The sequence below is a fragment of the Symphodus melops genome, assembly GCF_947650265.1.
Source record: "Symphodus melops genome assembly, chromosome: 20".
Taxonomy (NCBI): domain Eukaryota; kingdom Metazoa; phylum Chordata; class Actinopteri; order Labriformes; family Labridae; genus Symphodus; species Symphodus melops.
Genome location: NC_136710.1, coordinates 11,497,598 through 11,516,828, shown reverse-complemented (window position 1 = coordinate 11,516,828; position 19,231 = coordinate 11,497,598). Strand labels below are relative to the sequence as shown.

General features: G+C 44.7%; 1 protein-coding gene across 1 annotated transcript in view; it reads left to right on the top strand.

Moving 5' to 3' along the window:
* Nucleotides 1-19,231, top strand: part of pcdh7b (protocadherin 7b) — a 113,942-nt gene that overhangs the window by 37,702 nt on the left and 57,009 nt on the right. The window contains 2 exon segments of the mRNA XM_079371383.1: nucleotides 14,067-14,192; nucleotides 14,194-14,286. Of these exon segments, the coding sequence (XP_079227509.1) occupies nucleotides 14,067-14,192; nucleotides 14,194-14,286 (219 nt within the window).

Genomic DNA, 19,231 nt, shown 5'->3' with positions numbered 1-19,231 from the left:
ATCCATGTCCTAAAATATCCGGTTTTGGACGTTTTTCGTGGGTCTCTGCTTCGACCTTTCCTGCATCGTTTATTTAGCAAGAAACGAAAAAAAAAAAAAAAAAATCCTCTTTAAGAAAAGCAATGGTGCTGTCTGACTGTGAATGCAAGAGAAGCTTTGGGGCTAAGATTTCACAGCCGCTAATAAGCATTCAGCCTCATCTCCTCCTCTGCCTTGTGGTGACTTGGCTGCTAATGTGTGACTGACAAGCCTCGGCTTCTGCGTTGATTGGGGCAGTTTTTTTTTGTGTGTTTTTTCTTTTCTTTTTTTCCCCCAGATTGACTAAACACCACGCTGATGGACAGATCTGGGCTGCGTGCGGGGATGGGTGTGTCTTGAATTGCGCCACTGATCGTACACGCTCAAATCAAAGTTTCAGTCTGTCTTGGCTGCACCTTACAACAACGAAACAAAACCAGAAAAAAAAAAAAAAGGTGCACGCTTTGTTCTCTCATTTCAATGCTGGCGTCCTCTGGCTCGCATTCTGAGGTTTTGGTTGAGACTGTTAACTCTGAGGAAGATGCTGTGGATTTCGGCCATTTTCTCTGCGTGATGGCCTTGGTTGGCTGGCTTCAGCGGGGAGCATTGGTTTTTATTTTGCCAGATTGCTGGGCTGCCTCTCTTGTTTGCCTGCTTAAATTAGCCCAGCAGGGACCTGAGGTTGCCAATTTTTTTTTACGTGCGTGTGTGTGTGTGTGTGGGGTGGTGGTGGGGTTACAATTTCAACATGAGAACCCCATCATATCTCTTCCTCACTCCCTCCACAGACTCCTACCCCCCCACCCAACAACCGATCAATACGTATTAGCCACTAAGCCGGCTAGCAAACAGTAAGGTCATGAGGTCGTGTATTAGAGTGCGGTGCAGGTCAGGGCTCAGCATGGTCATTGCTAATAATCACTGGTCCCGAAGCAGCAACGCAGACACACTGTTGCTTAGTGCCTTGCAAAGCATGATGGGTCCGTCAGTGTAAATGCTACTCAGTATCTTAAGCAGATAAACCCCCCCCCCCGTGATCGTTTCAAATCCATTCTCCTGCTCCTGTGTTAACTTCTAGAAACAAATGGAATGGACCATTGATCACATCGCTTATCACATTGGAGGATTCCCCACCCATGTACGTTTACTCACAACATCTGGTTTCGGCGTTATCACAGATGTGAACATGCTAAAAACCAGGCGCCCTATTGTTAAGCCTTCTAATGCCATGTGCTACAGACGGGGTTAATCAAAGATCTTGCAGCGAATGAGGCATTGTTAATCCAGTTCCCCTACTGTATCTAGGGCAAAACCCAGAGAATCCAACGTGCACTTCCGACCCACGCAACACACACTTAATGCGCCTACACAGATGTCCTTCAGTGTGCGCTGTAATCACACAGACACACACACACACACACAAAAAGGCATACACTGGTAGTGAATAAACACGTCTTGAAATGTGCAGTGAAATAATTCATTTTGGAAAAATCACACAAACTGGCGGGAAAATAAAACGACTCCAATTAGCCACGGTTTTCCAGCTCATTGTGTCTACAGCATCCACGGCAGTATCATGTTTCCTGAACGAGCAAATTGCAAAGAGAATCAGCGCTCAAGCAACCATGGCGAGATCATGTCCTTGGTGTCCCTAAATGAGCGATTTGTCCGAGACCAAAGAGAATCTGCGCCCAACAAGTGACTTCAGTCGCTTCGGATTTAGCAGTGCAACACTTTCAAAAAAAAACCAAACCCAAATGTTATTTTATTCATGTCAGTTTGTGCGGACTTCTCCCTCTCTTACATCTTCCACCATCTTCATCTCCCTCCCAGCTCCAGCCTTCTTGGCGGGCCGAGATACCCCCCCCATCCCACCACCCCCACCTCCCTTGTGCTCTCTGTGACTCCTGGCGATTGCGCTGTAAGGACTTCAGCGAGGGCGCAAATTAATTTCAACTTGTTAATTCCCTTTGAAAAAAAAAAAAAAAAAAAAAAACAGAAGAAGAAGGAGAAGGAGAATTAAAGAAGCAAGCCAGGTCGCTGTTTGAGTTTCTAATTGCCAGGGCCTAGAATGTGACCTACAGATGTGAAATTCCCTACTTGATGAAATATTAACGAGATTGTAGGGCTCGACGGAGATCAGCTGCACTGTATCCAGAGAGAGAGAGAGAGAGAGAGGGAGGTAGAAAGATGGTGCCATTGCAACTCAACACGGTGGAGGGTTGATGGGGTCGTGTAGAGGAATGTGGGAATGAAATGGAACTCATTAGCGGAGAGAGAGAGAGAGAGGGAGGGATGACAGGGACCTTTTTTCTTATGTGTGTGTGTGTGTGTGATTACCCAAAGAGAAGCTCCTCCAAGGTCTTACATGGACTCCAAAACTGTAATGTGAAACATACCACTCACCGCTTATCTGCGGATTTACGACCTGACGAGCCATCCGTCTTTCTCCTCCTTGTTAGTATAACGTCTCAGCTCCGTCTCAAGTATTGCGATAAGCCGAGCGGGAGAGATGTGAGAATTAGGGAGTGGATTGAATGTGATGGATGACTTTTTTTTGGGGGGGGGGGGGGTAATATTCTTGACAGATGGATGAGGAATGAAAAGTTGTTGGAGCTGGAAAAAAAAACAAAAAAAAAAACAAATGGTGATGATCACATCTGGATGGGATGATACCTGGAACACATTGGTTGGTTGTTGGAGGGAGAAAAAAAAAACAAACAAACAACAACAAACAGATAAATTGATGCAATGACTCCTTGATGACAGCTCGACAACTCGTGTAAAAAAAAACACACACATCACCATTGAGATAAATGTAGATGTAGTTAAGCGAGACACGCGGGCAGTTTTCCAGCTGCTGGGACGAGCTGTAGAAGTTCTAGTCGTGGGGAGAATTCGGGGATAACACACGGTGCAGCCTTCTAAATATCGTAATTTGGTTCCGCACTGCAGATAAACACAACACACCAATTTCCTTGTTAGTCTCGCAATGTGTGCCAGGCGTCCTCTCCTTTTCGTTCTTTCTTCGTTTAGAGGTCTTATTATTGTTCTAAGCTGTATTCCCCCCCCCCCCCCCCCCCCCCCCCCCCCAACATCCAAACTCCCCACTGTGACCTCCACCTCTCAATTTTACTCAGGGGGGTTAGATTAGCCAGCCTGATGAGGGCCATCATTAGTGCGGCGGGGTGCTGTGCTACGCCGTTAGCATTTGGCTTTTGCTCTGTGAGTCACAGGATGGGTTTGAAAAACCTGTACTTCACAGCGGCTGGGTTTTTTTGGGTTTTTTTTTTTTTTGGAGGCGGCCCAGTCTGAGGCAAATCCTGGCTATTGTTCTTAGATCAAAGAAAGAGAAAAATGGCAATGTAATACGAGCTCAATGAAATGGATGTTTTGTCTTTTTGTCTTTTTTTTTTTAATGTGACAGCCTCGATTCTGGCCTCCAGTTTTGATTTTTTTTTTTTTTTTTCGTGCTGCGGCTGTAGGAAAGAGAAAGTGATGAAGAGGGAGAAAAGAAAGGTGGGAGACCGAGATATTTCTTCTTCTCCTTTCCTGGAAAAAAATATAAAAAATCCACAAGGACGCTCCTACTCTCAGAAATCACAAACACACACATCTCCAGCCATGCCTCCGTATTGATCTGGCATCATAGATTCTTTGATGATGCTGCATGTGATGCACTGCGCCGTTCCTGAACAGTCGTCACTATTATCTGTCACGCCGATGTCATTTTAAATCAATAGCCATCTCAGAGTCATAACCCCCCCCACACACACACACACAGACACACACACACACACACACACACACACACACACACACACATCACTCACATACAAGTAGACACTGACACACCAACCCTTCATGGAGTCAGAGAGCAGAACAGTCACCGTCCAGACTGTGTGTGTGTGTGTGTGTGTTTGTGTTCAGTCTGACGTGTCCTCACGGCGGCTATCTTTCTGCGCTAGCTTAGGTTACTTCAATAGCGGCCATTCTTCCTCTGTCGTCCCCCCCCCCCCCCCCCCCCCCCCCCCCCCCCCACACACAGCTCCTTGTCCTTTCATTTCTGTCCTCTGCTTGATTAGAAGTAGTGAGAGGAGAAGTGTGTGTGTGTGTGTGTGTGTGTGGGGGGGGTCTGTTGCGTTCACCTGCGCCATGAGAAGGAAAGATGAGGTGAGGGGTGGGTGGGGATTTCAACAAGACGCAGGATAAGTTCCATCTGCTTACACCATGCGGACACACACAAATACACACACACACACACACACACACACACACACACAGCTCCTCTTCGTCTTTCTGCCTGCGCTGGCCATCTCACTGACAAATCTTTTATTCCTTGGATACCAGCTGCCGGTAAGGTGACACACAGACGTACACACACACACACACACACACACATAGATGAGGCTGAATGGCGCAGAGGCGGCAGTACTCTGGTACATGACTTTATGGAGAACAGGCACATACAGGTGTTCAGTGATCATGCCTGTTTGACCTTTGTAACCTTTAATTCAGGTGCAAAAAAAACCCCTAATAAACAAGGGTAATGGTTCCTGCACTCTACCTGTTGACTTAATGTCTTAACAAAGAGCTTCATTGTTCATCTCCTATGTAACCTGATCGTGTTTTTTTTTTCTTTATTCCCTTTCTTATTCAATAAGGGGGAACAGCTTGCAGCTTGGAAGGGACAGAAAACACGGACCAAATTGAACTACGCATGAATTTCCTTTGTGCTTCTTCTCCCAATGTCTCCCCGCCTCCTTTTGACTTATTGGGGCACGCATACCACAGGCTGCAAACAAGCCACACTGTTAATTCGTCGTTTCTCAAAAACCCTCCTGTGCCGCCCTTAACAAAAGTGGCAAGTGCTAGCAGAGCGACAAGAAAGCGACCAAAAAAACAAAACAAAAAAACAACCTGACGCCGTTATCAAATTTCCCATTAGTTCCCCGAGACGGATACGCAGCCAACAACTGAGTAATGAGATCTAATTGCGGCCGAAGCTGAAAATGAAACCTTAAAAGCACATGGAGGATTTTTCTTGGTTTGAAAAAAAAAAAAAAAAAAAAAGAGAGAGACACTAAGTGCACTCAAAGAGGTGCCTTGGAGGTGAGGACTATTTTACATGCGGATTAGCGTGCATATCGTCGTCATCAGACAGCGATACGCGGCCTTGATAGATCGCCTATCTTTGATGCCTTCTGAGACGCGGTGGCCTTCTTATTCCTTTTCGCCTATCTTCAGCGCCACGCTCCTCGAATGCACGCCCGCTGATCTCGCCCTTTTCGAGCCGCTGGGATGGGGGAAAGATTGGATAGTAAGATGTGTCGGCCTGCGTGTCACTTTTTTTTTTTGCAAGTACATCATATGCCTTTCAAAGTCAATGCAAAAGACCTGCATAGGTACACGTGGGTATATGCAAACATGCTGTTCGTGAGCACGCACTCAGCTACCTTTTAAAAACCTGACCTAAAGACAAGATATGTAATGTGTGACTGCTACACAAAGCCCTGGAGACAGGCTGTATTGTGCACTTAAACTACCTCACTTTGCATTCCTGTGTCAAACTAAACACTGGCGTCTGAATGACTTATGCCACCGCCTTTCCACCTCCCCCCCCTAAATTGCGAAACTTATTTTTTTGTTGTGTTTTCCACTTTTGCCCCCACCCTCGGTGGAAATAACACATGGGGATTGTCTGGGCGCGAGCCAAACACACATAAATTTCAATATTAATTTGGTCGGCACCTCACCAGCCTCCCCAAGCTTCCTAATCTCCCGCCGCATATCTTCATTATCTGAAAGTGTGCTTTCATCTTAATTCCATTTTCATCCATCAAATGTCGGGGAGGTTTGACCTTGCGTGATCTCGGCGGAGTTAGCGAGGTAGGGAGGGAGGGAGCCGGCCGAGAGTGACGGAGACAAAGATAGGGAGGGGGTGGGGGGTGGGGGGTGGGGTGGGGGGGGGGGGGGGGTAAGGAGATAAGGGGCCGGGGTTGAGATGATGAACGGGGATGGCGGAGAGGGATGGGGCGACATGATAGAGGGGGAAAAAAATCTCTCCAGCGCCGAGTGTTGGGCTCTGTTAAATATGCGAGGATGTGCGTGTAAAGGCATTCCATTTCTCCTAATTCTCATGTTGCACCAGCAGAGTGTAGCATGTTAGCGACTCCTCAAAGCCCCTTCCCCATCCTCCTTTTTATTCATTATTCCCATGCTTTGCCTCGGGCTCCCTCCCCCCTTCCCCCCCTCATCCTCCTTCATCCTCTCTCTTTTTACTGTCACTTTATTTATCCTGACGTACGTGTTTAATTACTCATTTGTTAGAATTGTCTCCATAATTGTTTGAATTGTAATCGTCCTATGCTGCCATTGTCGGGAACAGGTGGTGGATGGGACTTCCTTTCAAGAAGAGTGTGTCCATGTGTGTGAGTGAGAGGATCGGACATTCCGTTCAGTTGCGTCAAGGCAAGGACGCGCCACATGGCGGTGCTATGAGAATCAAACAAAAGTGTGTGTGTGTGTGTGTGGGGGGGGGGGGGGTTAGAGATGCCCTGGACATGTGCACACATTTGGCACGGCTCTGCTCTGCGAACACACACCAGGAGACACACTCTATGCCTGCATGATCGTCCCCAAATAGAAGGCCTCATTAGTGGATGAGCTGGACATGCTGTCTGACTTCTCTAAATCTATCTCCCTCCTCTTTCTTTCATCTGGTTGCATGGCAGCCCTGATCCCCCTAAACGCAGGTTATCTGTCATCAGCGACACAGAATGGTAAACAAAGTGTTGTTTATCAGTTTGTGTCTCTCTATCTATCTCTTTTTCCTTCCGTATCCTCTTTCTTTTGCGGCACTATCCCAGTATGGCAACATGAATTGCTTCTAAATCTGTGTTTGCACGTTGACAGGAAGTTTCGGGGGGGGGGTCATATCACAGCTGCTCAGTTCTGGCATTTGGCCGCTTTGCGCCAACTTGAAGCGCAACTCGTTGATGTCATGTCATGCTTTGTGCTGACACCCAGGACCGGTGTCACAACAAGCTAATGTTAGCGCCAGCTCCCCCCCCTCAGGCTCGTCACAAAGTGAAGTGACAGTAGTAGGCCGTTGGTCAGATGCAGTGCTGCTAGTACTGTGATGGATCTCCCCCCCCCCCCCCCCCACACACACACACACACACAACACCTACATTCCTCTATCCCCGCCAGTGCCAGATTTTGGAACCTAAGCTGATGGCAGGTTGACACGTGAAATGACATGACAATGCCAAATACATGACACACACAAACACACACGTTGACTGGAAGACAAGAGCGACTGGCACGCTTGAGTGGTCAGGGCGCTATTTCACTCGCTTTGCGCACACATGAGCTCGTACGCGCAGCCACAATGAGCGGGGTGCCATTCAGTTGTCAGTGAAAAAACAAGATCTGAAGTCGGAAAAGAAGGAAATGCAATCTCATGATTTGCAGGCAGACTGTATGTAAGCAACACCAGTGTCAGGGTTTGGTTGACAGTCATTCCCAGTGTCTGCCAGCACTTGTGTCAGCAGCAGTAGCTCAAACACGGTGACATAAGAGACGGCCCCATTCATTTGTAATGAGAGGGTGTAACATAATTCACGGATGCTGCTCTGGTACATCCACAAAAATTGACCACAGCAATAAATGGACATGCATCGAATATTTTTTCTTTTTTTTTTTGGCTGACAATGACAATCTCCCCCCCTTTATGAATTATGAAGCTTTCATTTATCCCTCACATGTCTTTTCAAGGCCCGTGCTATCAGCGACATGACACTAGGCTCGTGTTGGTGTTTTTGCAGCTCAGCAAGAACGTCAACGGAAAGGACATTATTTAGTCGGCCTGAAGCTAATCCACTGCAACTCAACACCAACATCCCTCAACTCATTTCTGCCCCCAGCCCATCAACTTCAGAAAAAAGAAAGAAAGAAACACTTCTCCTTTGCCATTCAGAGCAGGTCAGGGGTTGGACTAAGCTTCTGAAGATGTTCAAAAGCATCCCCCTAGAATAGTATCTCTGTTACACCAGTGGCCTAATCCGCCACTTGAAGAGCAATTAAAAGTTTAGCCCAGACTTTAAGAAAGTAACCATGTGTGATCTTTTTTTTTTTTCCCACTCTATATTTTCTCTTCCTGCGGGGTCCGTCTCTCCGGCTGTGTGCATGGGGTGCATGCTAATCGGAAAGTGCTAACTGGAACTACTCCAAAGGCATTCCAAACACATTGGGAACAGAAAAGACTAAAGCGGGATGTAGAGGAAAATAAATTTAGAAAAGGAGGAATCTTTTCTCTTTTTTTTTTCTTTATCTTCTATTTCTTTGTTTCCAAGTTCCCTTTATTATACTCTCCAACGTTGGCAGCTTTTTTGCCCACTTCCTTTTTCTCCATCCAAAGTTGTTCCCGATGCACAAGCTCTGAGACCTGAGATTGTTTCCCCAAGAGTTCCCTTGGAGAACTTCTTTTGCCTAGCAACAACTTTTTATGGCGCCACCCCAACTGTCCAATACTCAAAAGCATCTTTGGTTTCCTGCTGTCTTTTTCTTTCTTTTACATGGTGTTCTCTTTTTAGGGTACATATGTTTATACAGCTATTTCTTCCGCCAAAGAATCCTATAAAGGGTCAGTAAAGACTCAAAGAGGACCCTCAGTGGACAAGTACTGAAGGGCATTCGATTGATCGGTGTGCTGTCAGATGGCAAAGTGGTAAGGTAAAAGATACCCCCATGATTTCAAAGATCCTCAAGAGAGTGCTAATAGCATCGACACTTAACGAGACTGTGTGCTCTGTTGCTCATAATGCCTACACCTTGTGTAATAAAAGTATTCTTCGAGGTGTTTGAAATTGTTATCATCTAGCTTTTGTACCTTTGTGTATTCCATGACCTCGCAGCTCAGTTTAACTGAAGATTGGCATTCAAAGCCGTCTATCTAATCAAACCCTTCCATTATTATTTTCAAAATCTATTATTGTGAGTTAACGTGCAGAACTCTGAGGCAGCTGGATACTCTCGTGCGCCTGAGAGGATGGGTTTCTTTCAAAATCAGCAGAGTAGAACACGACCAGGAAAAAAGAAAAGAAAAAAAAGCAACCTTTGCATCTCTGTTGACTCGAAAGATAATGTTGGGAAAAACATCAGACAATGAACTCGCAAGAGCCTCTTATCTCTGCTTTGTGTTTTTTCTTCCTTTTTCTCCTGGAGTCTTGGGTGTTTATTGGAGATGTTACCCCGGTTTCCCCTCTTCATCCATGGCGACCTGGGAGGAATGTGCGCCGCCGGGTAGTGAAGTTTGAAGAAGACGGGAGGGAAACTAGAGGAAGTGAAAGAGAAGCACTGGAGCTTGACAGGGGCCAAAGCTATCAGTCAGGCTAGAACATGATACCTGAGAGTCAGCAGGGGTTGCACTAACAAAAGCTGAAGCCGACCATTCCAGTAAAATTCCCTCAACTTACTCGGCCCGGACCAAAACCCACCTGAGAGCCCTTCTAAGTCACTTTTGTTCTGTTTGCTGAAACCACGCAGCATCGTTGTTCTGTACCTAGCTTAGCCCGCTTCATGGTAATTAAATGCAACTGAGCTGCACCCAAATAGAACCTGAATCCACCCTGATCAGATTCCGATTGATTTCCAGTCAGACGTTCACCTTGAGGGCATTTGTCTCATTTATCGCTTCAGTGTCATGATCTTTTTAATTCACAGTTCTGGTATTACACCAGGCCTGACCAACAGCTGCGATTGGGTTGAACCAATTTAAGATCCCAGCAAGTATGTTGTTTGGTGTTCCATGGCTATTTGGCACTCTGTACGTCTCAGGTGGCATATCACAGGTCTCTGTCTGGTTGCCCATTAAAAATGAAACAAGGCTTCTTAATTACCGACTGGCACTTTTGGCAATCGTGGCCGTACTCATGTGTCACTCCTTCGTTCACTCTCTCGGAGTCTTTCGGTTTTCAACTGGCCTCTTTATCTACCTTTCCATCTCACTTACACATACTCTCTTCTCTATACCTCCCCTCTCGCTTGCTTGACTGCTATAAGACACTAGCTCTGCAGTTTATGTTTGGTCCCCTTCTCCCAAGTGTAGCCACAGCCACAATTACTTCCTGTGGTTCATGGTAGTGGGTCACTGCCATCCGCCAAAGGTATTTACAGCTGAAATTACACACACTGTGTTTTCCGACCAGGCCTTCCTCCACTGCTCCATTATCACTGACCGTGTCCAAAGGCTCTGGAAAGGGTCTAATTATGAATCCAGACATCCAGAGAACACAGGTTCTAAAGTCTAGCTCAATGGACAAGGAGAAGCTGTAGAGTGTAACATTTGGTACGTCAATTGGAGCAGAGTTCGGATAGAGTCACTTGACATTAAAGTGACTGTATAGCCTAAAGTAATGTGTCTTGACTGCGTTTTGAAATTGTGTCATTGATCTAAGCAACTCTGATGTGTCATGCAAAGGCAGAGCGTTCTACTTTAAACACAATGAAGATAAAAGAAGAAGTAAGGCTCAAACCGAGTGCTGCTGACAGCTGCACGGTTTAAGTATGAGGAAAGCAGGAAATGAAAATCAAATCCAAGAGGTCACACATTATTGACACGAGTGGCACCGTCCTGTTTATATTGGCTCCAGCTCCCCTTAAGTCAGACAGGCCCATGTGTTTCCCGTTTAGCGTCCAGGAAATAGGCCAGGGCCAGGCTTCGGCCAAGGGTTCCCCAATAAACCTGTGGCTTGTTTGCATTGTTCATTTTGTGGGATGACGGATTTGCTCAATCACCCGTGGCTGTCACAGCTGGCTTTCAATCACAGGCACACCCTTAAGAGGTTTCTCCAGTGTTGGGAGCCCAAAAGGGGGTCCCAAGCATCTGGCAAAGATAAAGCAAACTAGTTCTTACATGTAATGAAAGCCATTCATTGGAAGCTTGTCCACTCAATGGCAGAGCACACTATGGAGTTCAGCTTCCTACTTTATGATTGGATACTAAAGTATGGAGAACCTTCCACCACATAATGGACAGTCAATAAAAATAATTGACTCTCAGATGGGGTTTTTTTGTCATCTAAAGTGGCTGTCTTTAAAATTAAATGGGACTGAGGTTGTGACATTTCCTTTATGTGTGTGTTTTTTTTTGTTTCCTACTCAGCGGCTGTTAAATTGATTGGCAGCAAAGTGGACAGCGAGGGCAAGGGGTCATAGTAGGAGGTAGAGTGGACATCATAAAAGGACATGTAGTCAGTCAGCCTCGACTAAAAGGCAACCAGGTCTGAAAATGTCCAGTATCTGGTAAAAGAGGGCAAACTGTGAGAGGCTAACACTTCCAATGTTATACCAATTTTTTATACCTTACAATGTAAAATCTCTGTCATGTAAAAGTATCTTTTGATTGGAAAATCCCCAAGCTGTCAACTCTTTTGAGTGTGTCTGGTACATTCCACCATGAAACAAGCTCCCAAATCTTCTTCCCCTTTGCAAACTTCGAAGTCACAATAAAACACGTAGGTTCTTACGAGCCATTGTGGGACAGTCTGCTACGATATGCACCTAGACATGCAAAACACATATAAGGGGAAAAAAGGACAAAGTCTTGCTTCTTATTGTATTCATTTATTTAAAAGACACAGACTGAAGGGAGCGAAGGTCGCTGTGCAGACGGTGGTTGCTGCAGATTCTAATCCAAAGCCTCCGGCGATCACTGCATGAACTCCATTTCTGGTCTGCAAACAAATTAGCTTTTTTTCTATCTCGCTCCCCCTCCAGTGAAAATAAAGGAAATTCAGGTGTACAAAATCTATTTGTTCATTTAACTTTTTCTTTTTTTTTCCCTCTTCCAGTCAGCTTATTTTCTCTCTCCCCAAACTCAATTTTCCCTCGGTGCCTGCTTGCTGGAGTGTTTCTTTTCTTTGCAACGGTCTCGCCAGCAATTCATTAGGCAACAGTCGTTTAATTTGTATCATTAGAAAAAAAAAAAAGAAAAAAAAGAAATGTGTTTCTCGAGGAGTATGGCACTCCACGAAAAACTGATCAAGACAAAGTACTTTTTGTGTTACGACATGCAAGCTAGGGGACTTGTTAAAAACGCACCTCACACCAAGCAAGTGTTTCAGATAAATAGAGTCAAAATAAACAAACAAACAAACAAAACCTGCATAGAACTATTAAAAAAAGAATCTTAGCATCCCTTCAAGTGTTATTACACTTATAGAGAACTGATCTCCTTCTGGGCCTCGATATTAATTATGCAACAAATGTTTGACTATCCAAGTGAAATTTGCATGAATATTTATACCAATTCATTTGTTGAGTGTTGATTGTAATTACATGGAAACATGATTTATTGCCAAGATTGTTGTGTTAGCCAGCCAGCCAGGAAAAAAAAAAAAAAAGAAAGAAAAGAAGAGAGGGCGGAAATATATAAATAAATGCAAATTTGTTTTCCACACAGCTAAAGGAAGCCCATTTTTTTCCCATTGGCTTGTGGGAAATTTCATTATCAAAAAGAGAATCCTTCACAGTGTGTGCCTGGCAGAGGCTCAGAGGCGCTTACAGAAAGTGTCTAAAGATGATAGAATAAGAAAAGAGGCTCCCATAGAAAAGGTGACCTATCAGTGGCTGCTGAGGATGTCTCTTATATCCCTGTGTGTGTGTGTGTGTGTGTGTGTTTATACTTCATTTGCAAATCTTTTTCTCAAGATGGACAACTCGCACATATTCCAAATGTCTGTCAACACGTTACGAGCTTGACATGATTTTTTTGGCATTCACCTTTCAGATGAAATAACGGTGCGAGAATGAAGACACAGTGTTGGATTACAGATTTATTTTAGGTATGACAATTGGTGGACAAATGAAAGGAGGGAGAAAGGGAGAGAACATTTGTGAGTAATGGGCCTACGTTTTGTTTAATATCCTCATGATGGAACGAGGAAACAAGGAGGACGTGGGGGGGGGGGGACAAAGCAGAAATAGAAGGACAACATTAGCAAGTGATGAGGTCTAGCAAAGAAGATGCGCTGCAACAGAGGCTCTTCGTATCTAATTAATGAATGGCATTAGCCATTTGTTATGCCATTTATTCTGGGTAATGACCAAGCCTGATCTTTCATTCCTCGCCTCATGCTCATTCTCCCTCTTTCATCTCCTCTCTTCGCCGTGCAAAACTCAGACAGGGATTGAGAGACTTAGAGGACGGAGAAGAAACAGAACAGAGGCAGCGAGAAAGAGGCCTCAGCTTTAATGACGTGCTCTGTAACTGCTTAACTCAGGCCACTGCTCATTAATGTGCTCGAAGGCAGGCTACACATATTGACCATGTGAAACAACAGCTCATCCAGCAAACCTTTTCTTTCTTTTGGGTCAGTGTGCCTGGTTGAAATCGTCGGCCGTCTTTGCCTCTGTGCTTTCTTTTTGTAGCAACAGATCGGACCTCCTGCAAGGCCGAATTCTTGTTCACCTTGGCCTCTTTTTTTTTTTTTTTTTTTTTTTTTTAAAGTGCACAAAAAAAATCAGGGGAACGAGGCTGGTGCATTCTTTCCTCCTAGCTGTATTTAACACCAGCTGCAATGTCTGTCGGGTCCCCTGAGCTTCGAGGAAGCTTGTGAAAGGCTCCCTTTGTGCAGCCTCCTCGTCGTCCCTATTACAAGGTCTAACTATGAAAGTATTTTGGGTGGAAGAAAGGCAGGACCTTGACTGTGGTTATGAAAACTCTTTGTAGGCTATTGTGACAGTAGGTTATGTGAGACAGCTTGTTTTTGGAGCGTAGACATTGGTTTTAAGTTAGCTTTGAGATTCGAGATGGCCCCAAGAATCTTTCAAATCTAGCTAGAAACTTTCTACTCCACCAGATTCCAACCTCACCCTTGCCCCCTTTTTTTCCCCCCCTAACCTATCTCTTCCATCCTGACCCAAATCCCTCTTGACAATCCTGAGGATCCAACTCCCAAGCAATGTCCTCAAACAATAAAAAGATAAAGTACCAGCAGTCCCTTTTATAGTGACCCCCGGCCGTTTGGTTTTTTTTCTTGTAGCCGTTTCGCCGAGTGACCTTCTCGGTGGTGAGCCAGCCCCAGGACCCTCACCAGCAGGGATCGCTGCAGAGCTGCTACGACAGCGGCCTGGACGAGTCGGAGACGCCCAGCAGCAAGAGTTCATCGGGGCCCCGCCTGGGCGCCCTTCCCCTGCCAGAGGACAGCTACGAGAGGACAACGCCGGATGGCAGTGTCGGTGAGGCAGAGCACATGGAAAATGGTAGGGGCAAACACTGAAAGGAGATTTAGAAAGTCGTTAAGATGTAGGAAACACACACTCACATAATGACGAGAGCAATCACGTAAGCATCCAAGATAAAGTCTCACAAACAAACCAAAACAATGAGGCTCAAACCTTATCAGTATTTGCAATCACAATTTCCTTTTAGTGTTTTTGTTGGGAGATTTTTGGCGCTAGTTTTAGTTGTGAATTGTGTAAGGTGTGATGTGGTGTTGAGGTTGTGCTGTAGTAGCTGTTGCAACTTTTATCAGAGGTAAGATCCCTTCCACATATGAGCATCACGCGAAGACAAGGTCTGGGATTTATTATGAATCCTCGGGTTCTGTTTCAGAAACCACAGGCCTGTTTGATCAAAGGGACTACACCGGGGAACAAATGAAACAGATATATTCTTTAAGATCAACACCTTTCAGACTGTCTTCCTCCTCATTAAATTCCATTTGTCAACTCGGTTTCCACTAGGATAGATATCTACACCCTCTAAAGACAAGGTAAAGATGGAGGAACAGTGGGGGGGTTAATACCCAGGTTGCATTGTTTCAGAACCTGAACAAATTGTAGTGCTTTGTTTGGCTTGAGGCCCTTACGGAGGAGTTCATTTTCTTTCCACAACTGGGAGATAGAAGTGATGTTCTGTAGGTTGTAATGTGAAAAGACTGCAGTCTAGAGAGAGTGAGTGGGCGCAATGGAAAGCAATGGAGCCTGTTGTAAAGAGTAGTCCCTAGGTGCAGAACTGTATCTTCCCTTTCTAAACCTCCTCGCAGCTAGCATGAGCTAGTTCCCTACCAGGGCTAAAATATGTGTGAGTGTTTGTGTGTGTGTGTGTGTGTGTGTGCATTTGGGTGTGCATTGAGAGATGGGGGTAATGGTCCCATTCATAGACTAGGAGTCTGAGGCGACGCTTAACAAGGAGTAGCTGTCTTGAGAGTGCTAAGCCTAAGTGCAGAGGCTTCCCCGCTGCAGCTTAGGATAAGGATATTCAAATGGCTTAAAGATACACATCCTCCCTTTTTTTCCATGGAGTTGTTCAGTGGATGATGTCTAAACGTCTTTCAGAACAATACTGTCAATTTACCGGCCCCGTTGAATCCAGATGTAGAACAAGGAGTGGGATATGTGTCTTTTGATATTGGTTTGCAGCGACCCTAGACAGGTCATGGAAAGTCAGGACAACCCGAACAGATGTGCACATCAAACCAGCAGTTGAAAAGGTGCCAATGTGAGCTTTTTCGAAGGGATTTGAAACACTTCTAATGAGAGCAGTTTGGGCAGCCTTGTGGATTTATTTTATTTCATTTATTTTGAGAGAGATCTCTGATAACAGCTTTAGGCAACCATTTACTTGCCAAGGTAGATAACAGGGAGGCTCGTTTCAATTTGGCGTGATTTTAGTGTAATATGACAGAGGTTGCCGATAGCAATCAAGTTAGATCAAAACACAGATCAGCCTGTCAATCAAATGGAAACTGAGAATAAAAACAGCATAAATTCTAAAAGAGATATATATCCCAAAGATGAAATATAGAATCCCCCCCCCCCCCCCCCAAAAAAAAGGTGCTCATTGACACCTAAAAATTGTCTAGTTGAAATAGTTTCAATCAGCAGTCTGTCCTAAAACATCATACAATCTTCCATCACTTTTTAGATCAGCTCAGTGCACACATGTTGTCAATTCTCCCTTTCCACGTTTTCAGAAGATACTGTTGCAAAGTAAACTGGCGCTTTAGACGAGATTTGTTGGAGAAACAGGGTCAAGGTCAATTCATGAATCAGTCTCCAGCCAAGAGAAACAACATGCTCGACTGCTGCCTCGCTATCTTTAGTGAGATCAGCTGAACTGGTGTATTTGTGTGTGTGTGTGTGTGTGTAGATAGGAAAGCGGCCGCATAAGTGAGACTGAAAATAAGTGAGAGCATGTGAAGATTTGGCAGTTTTTTTGACGGAGATTTTCTTTTTGTAATCTCTCTTGTACCTCAAACATTCACATCATGTCAGCATGTGTATACAGTCCTGAGCGCTAACAGTTTGTACTCTGAGGCTAAAAGGAGATGTAGCTTTGATGTAAGCTGGCAGCAGGGTGGTCTTATGGTCTGAGAGCCTGTAATGGTGTAGATGTTGTCTTGCAATCACATAAAAAAAAAGGACCCGCTTTAAGTTTCCTTTTTAAAGTGCCCTTGAGGAAGACACTGCGCCCCTGGTTTTCCCACTTATGCTAGGTCACTCTGGATGAGGGACATGAGCTAAATACCTGAGTGTAAAGTAAACACAATCATCGAAGGTTAGGGCAAATATTGGCAAACTGCTACAGCCTCTTGAGGGATGCTAACTACTGTCATTAGCCCTCCCCCTCGTGTTGTAGCCAGAGCACACACACACTCACACACGCACACACACACACTATGAGCACCCTAGACCTTTAAGAAAATGAGGGACTTGTGTGAAAAAAGGGAGAACTGAAGTTAACAGATGGATTGCGTTGGTGTTCATTGCTGGCATGGGCATCATTAGCGACAGGTAATTGCAGCCTTTTTACGTGCATAATGTGACTGTGGTTTTGTGGCGAGAGTCTGTCTCTTTGTCCTGCGTTCTGGAGCAGAAAGGGGAGGAGAGTGTGTTGGTTTGATGGCAAAAACAAATGACGATTTGAGTTTGGTGTTTTGAAAAATCTCAACCCTTGGAGCTTCAAAACAAAACATTTCCAGTTTGGAAACTTTGAATCTGTTGGTTTGACTTTTCCCTCCTGCTTCATCATGATCCATCCAGTTTGATTGCCTGTGTTTTGTGTCATGTTTAGATGGCCACATTTTTTTGGTTCCAAGCTTCATTCAGCTCGGACTCGCTCGTTGTCAATTGATGTTCGCACAATGTGCTTGAACAATCGTCCAGCACGGCAGCTGCTCCTCTTGTCTCGCACGCATGGATGCACGCACGCAACTTCTTCACACACACACAAAATACCCAGGCATTTGTATTAACCTGAAGTCAGACAAACACATGCGAAGACACACACACACAGTCTGTTTTTTTTTTTTTTTTTGTGTTTTAACTCCCAAGTCTTCATCCTTTCTTTCCTTCCACCCTGCACAGCTGTGCCAAGGGACCCTGTTTACTTTCCCCTCATCTCCTTCATCAAGGTCAGGCTTCGAACTTTATTATTTTCTATCCGTTGACTCCTTTCCATGGGGATTGTCAAAACAACAACAAAAAAAAAGAAAAACTCTCAAGCCAAGGCAGTTTTCTTCCAGAGCTGAATGAAGACAGGGAGTGCTGAGGTCACCGTGGGCACATGAACACATTCTTGACCCGCTCCATGCTGCACGAATGATCAGACAAGACTCCTCTGCAATGTCATCTTCACAGACGGCCAAAAGCTGCATGTCAGTAGCCTGTGAGTTCTGAGGCAGTTCTGAATTTGCTCAGTTGGATAGCGCACAAAAAAAAAAAAAAATACTCGATTGTTAGTCTCCTTTTCATACCAAGACGTACATAAATTCTTCAATAATTCTTGAACAGCTTCTTTATAGATCTCAGCAAAGGCACTTGGCACATTCCATGAAGTCTTGATGTTTTTGATGCACAGCTGGGCCTCTCACTTATTCATAAGCTTACCCGGGTGCTCATCAGATATTCATAAACTCTGAGTGTTTGCAGTCAAACACCCGATTAGGCTGTAACGGATGTCAAAGAGCCCTTACAGATAGAAATGCGGTGTTTTCCAGTCGGTCAGAGACTTTTACTCCATTATTGATCTCCAAAATGCCGGAGGAGAAGGGGGCACAATCGGGAAGATCTGTTCTTGAACTAAGCGTGTTAGTTCAAGTACACCTCAAAATAACACGCTTCTACAACGCCCTTTGATCGTGTGAGGTGTCTGAGGTGTGCAAAGGGCTTTCTTGTGAAACCTCTTGTGCGATTTCGAAACAGCTCGCGGCACTGAAGATGTAATATCATTGTTGAGAACATCAGTGTGGATAAGTTGAACTTGTTGCCACGGGTCACGCTGCCAATGATGTATCCCATTTGATCCATGGCGTGATTCACTATTACATAGGGGCTTTTTTTTTTTTTTTTTTTTACAGGAAAAATGTTAATGGATTAGCTTTAACCTCCGCGTACACATCAGAGTTAATGCAACAGTATGTGCTGTGCGGCCTGGGGCTGCTGCTGTACACAGGTAAACAAAGATAATATATTCTTTGTGGACATAAGTGTGTCTAGTAAAATGAATTGTGTTTGACTGAAAAACAACAGGAAGTAGAGAAGCCAGAGGAATCTGTTTTCTTATGTTCCCAGTTAGAGGAGTAATTTGTTCAATCTGGAGAAATAAGGCAATCTTACTTTCTACCAAAGAAATAGTCTTATAAATGTTTACTATGTGGATTATTTATGGCTTAGGATTCCTACACACAGCTTTGCATTCTCCAAAAGGGGTTAAAAGAACATTTTTATGTTCTGTGTTGAAAATTCTGCATCCCCTGTTATCAATTTTCCCTCTTAATTCTCTTAACACCTCCAGAAATGATCGGACAACCTCAGTCAAACCACAATTTTTAAAACCAGTTGTAAAGAGAATGTTCCTTAGAAAGTAGCTATCTTGCCACATTACATTGCTTATAAGTGCCTTGTACATTTGTTTAACCAACTTTTTTATTTACCACTACATCCCTGAGTGCCTCTCACCGAGGCTGACGTCTGATTTTGTTGGGTGCCAGATTGCTAAGACGGATGAATAGTGCAAATTTATTGTTGCCTCTGAGAGAGTAATAGCACGTCCTACTGGCTGCTAGCGTTAGCATGCCTCCCACGTTTCTGTGCTTTGGCTGCCAGACAACAACACCCCCCCTCCCCCCCAGCGCACACACAAACACAAACTCTTTACAGACACACACACGAGACTCAATCTCTGCACTGTCTCTCCTGTGAA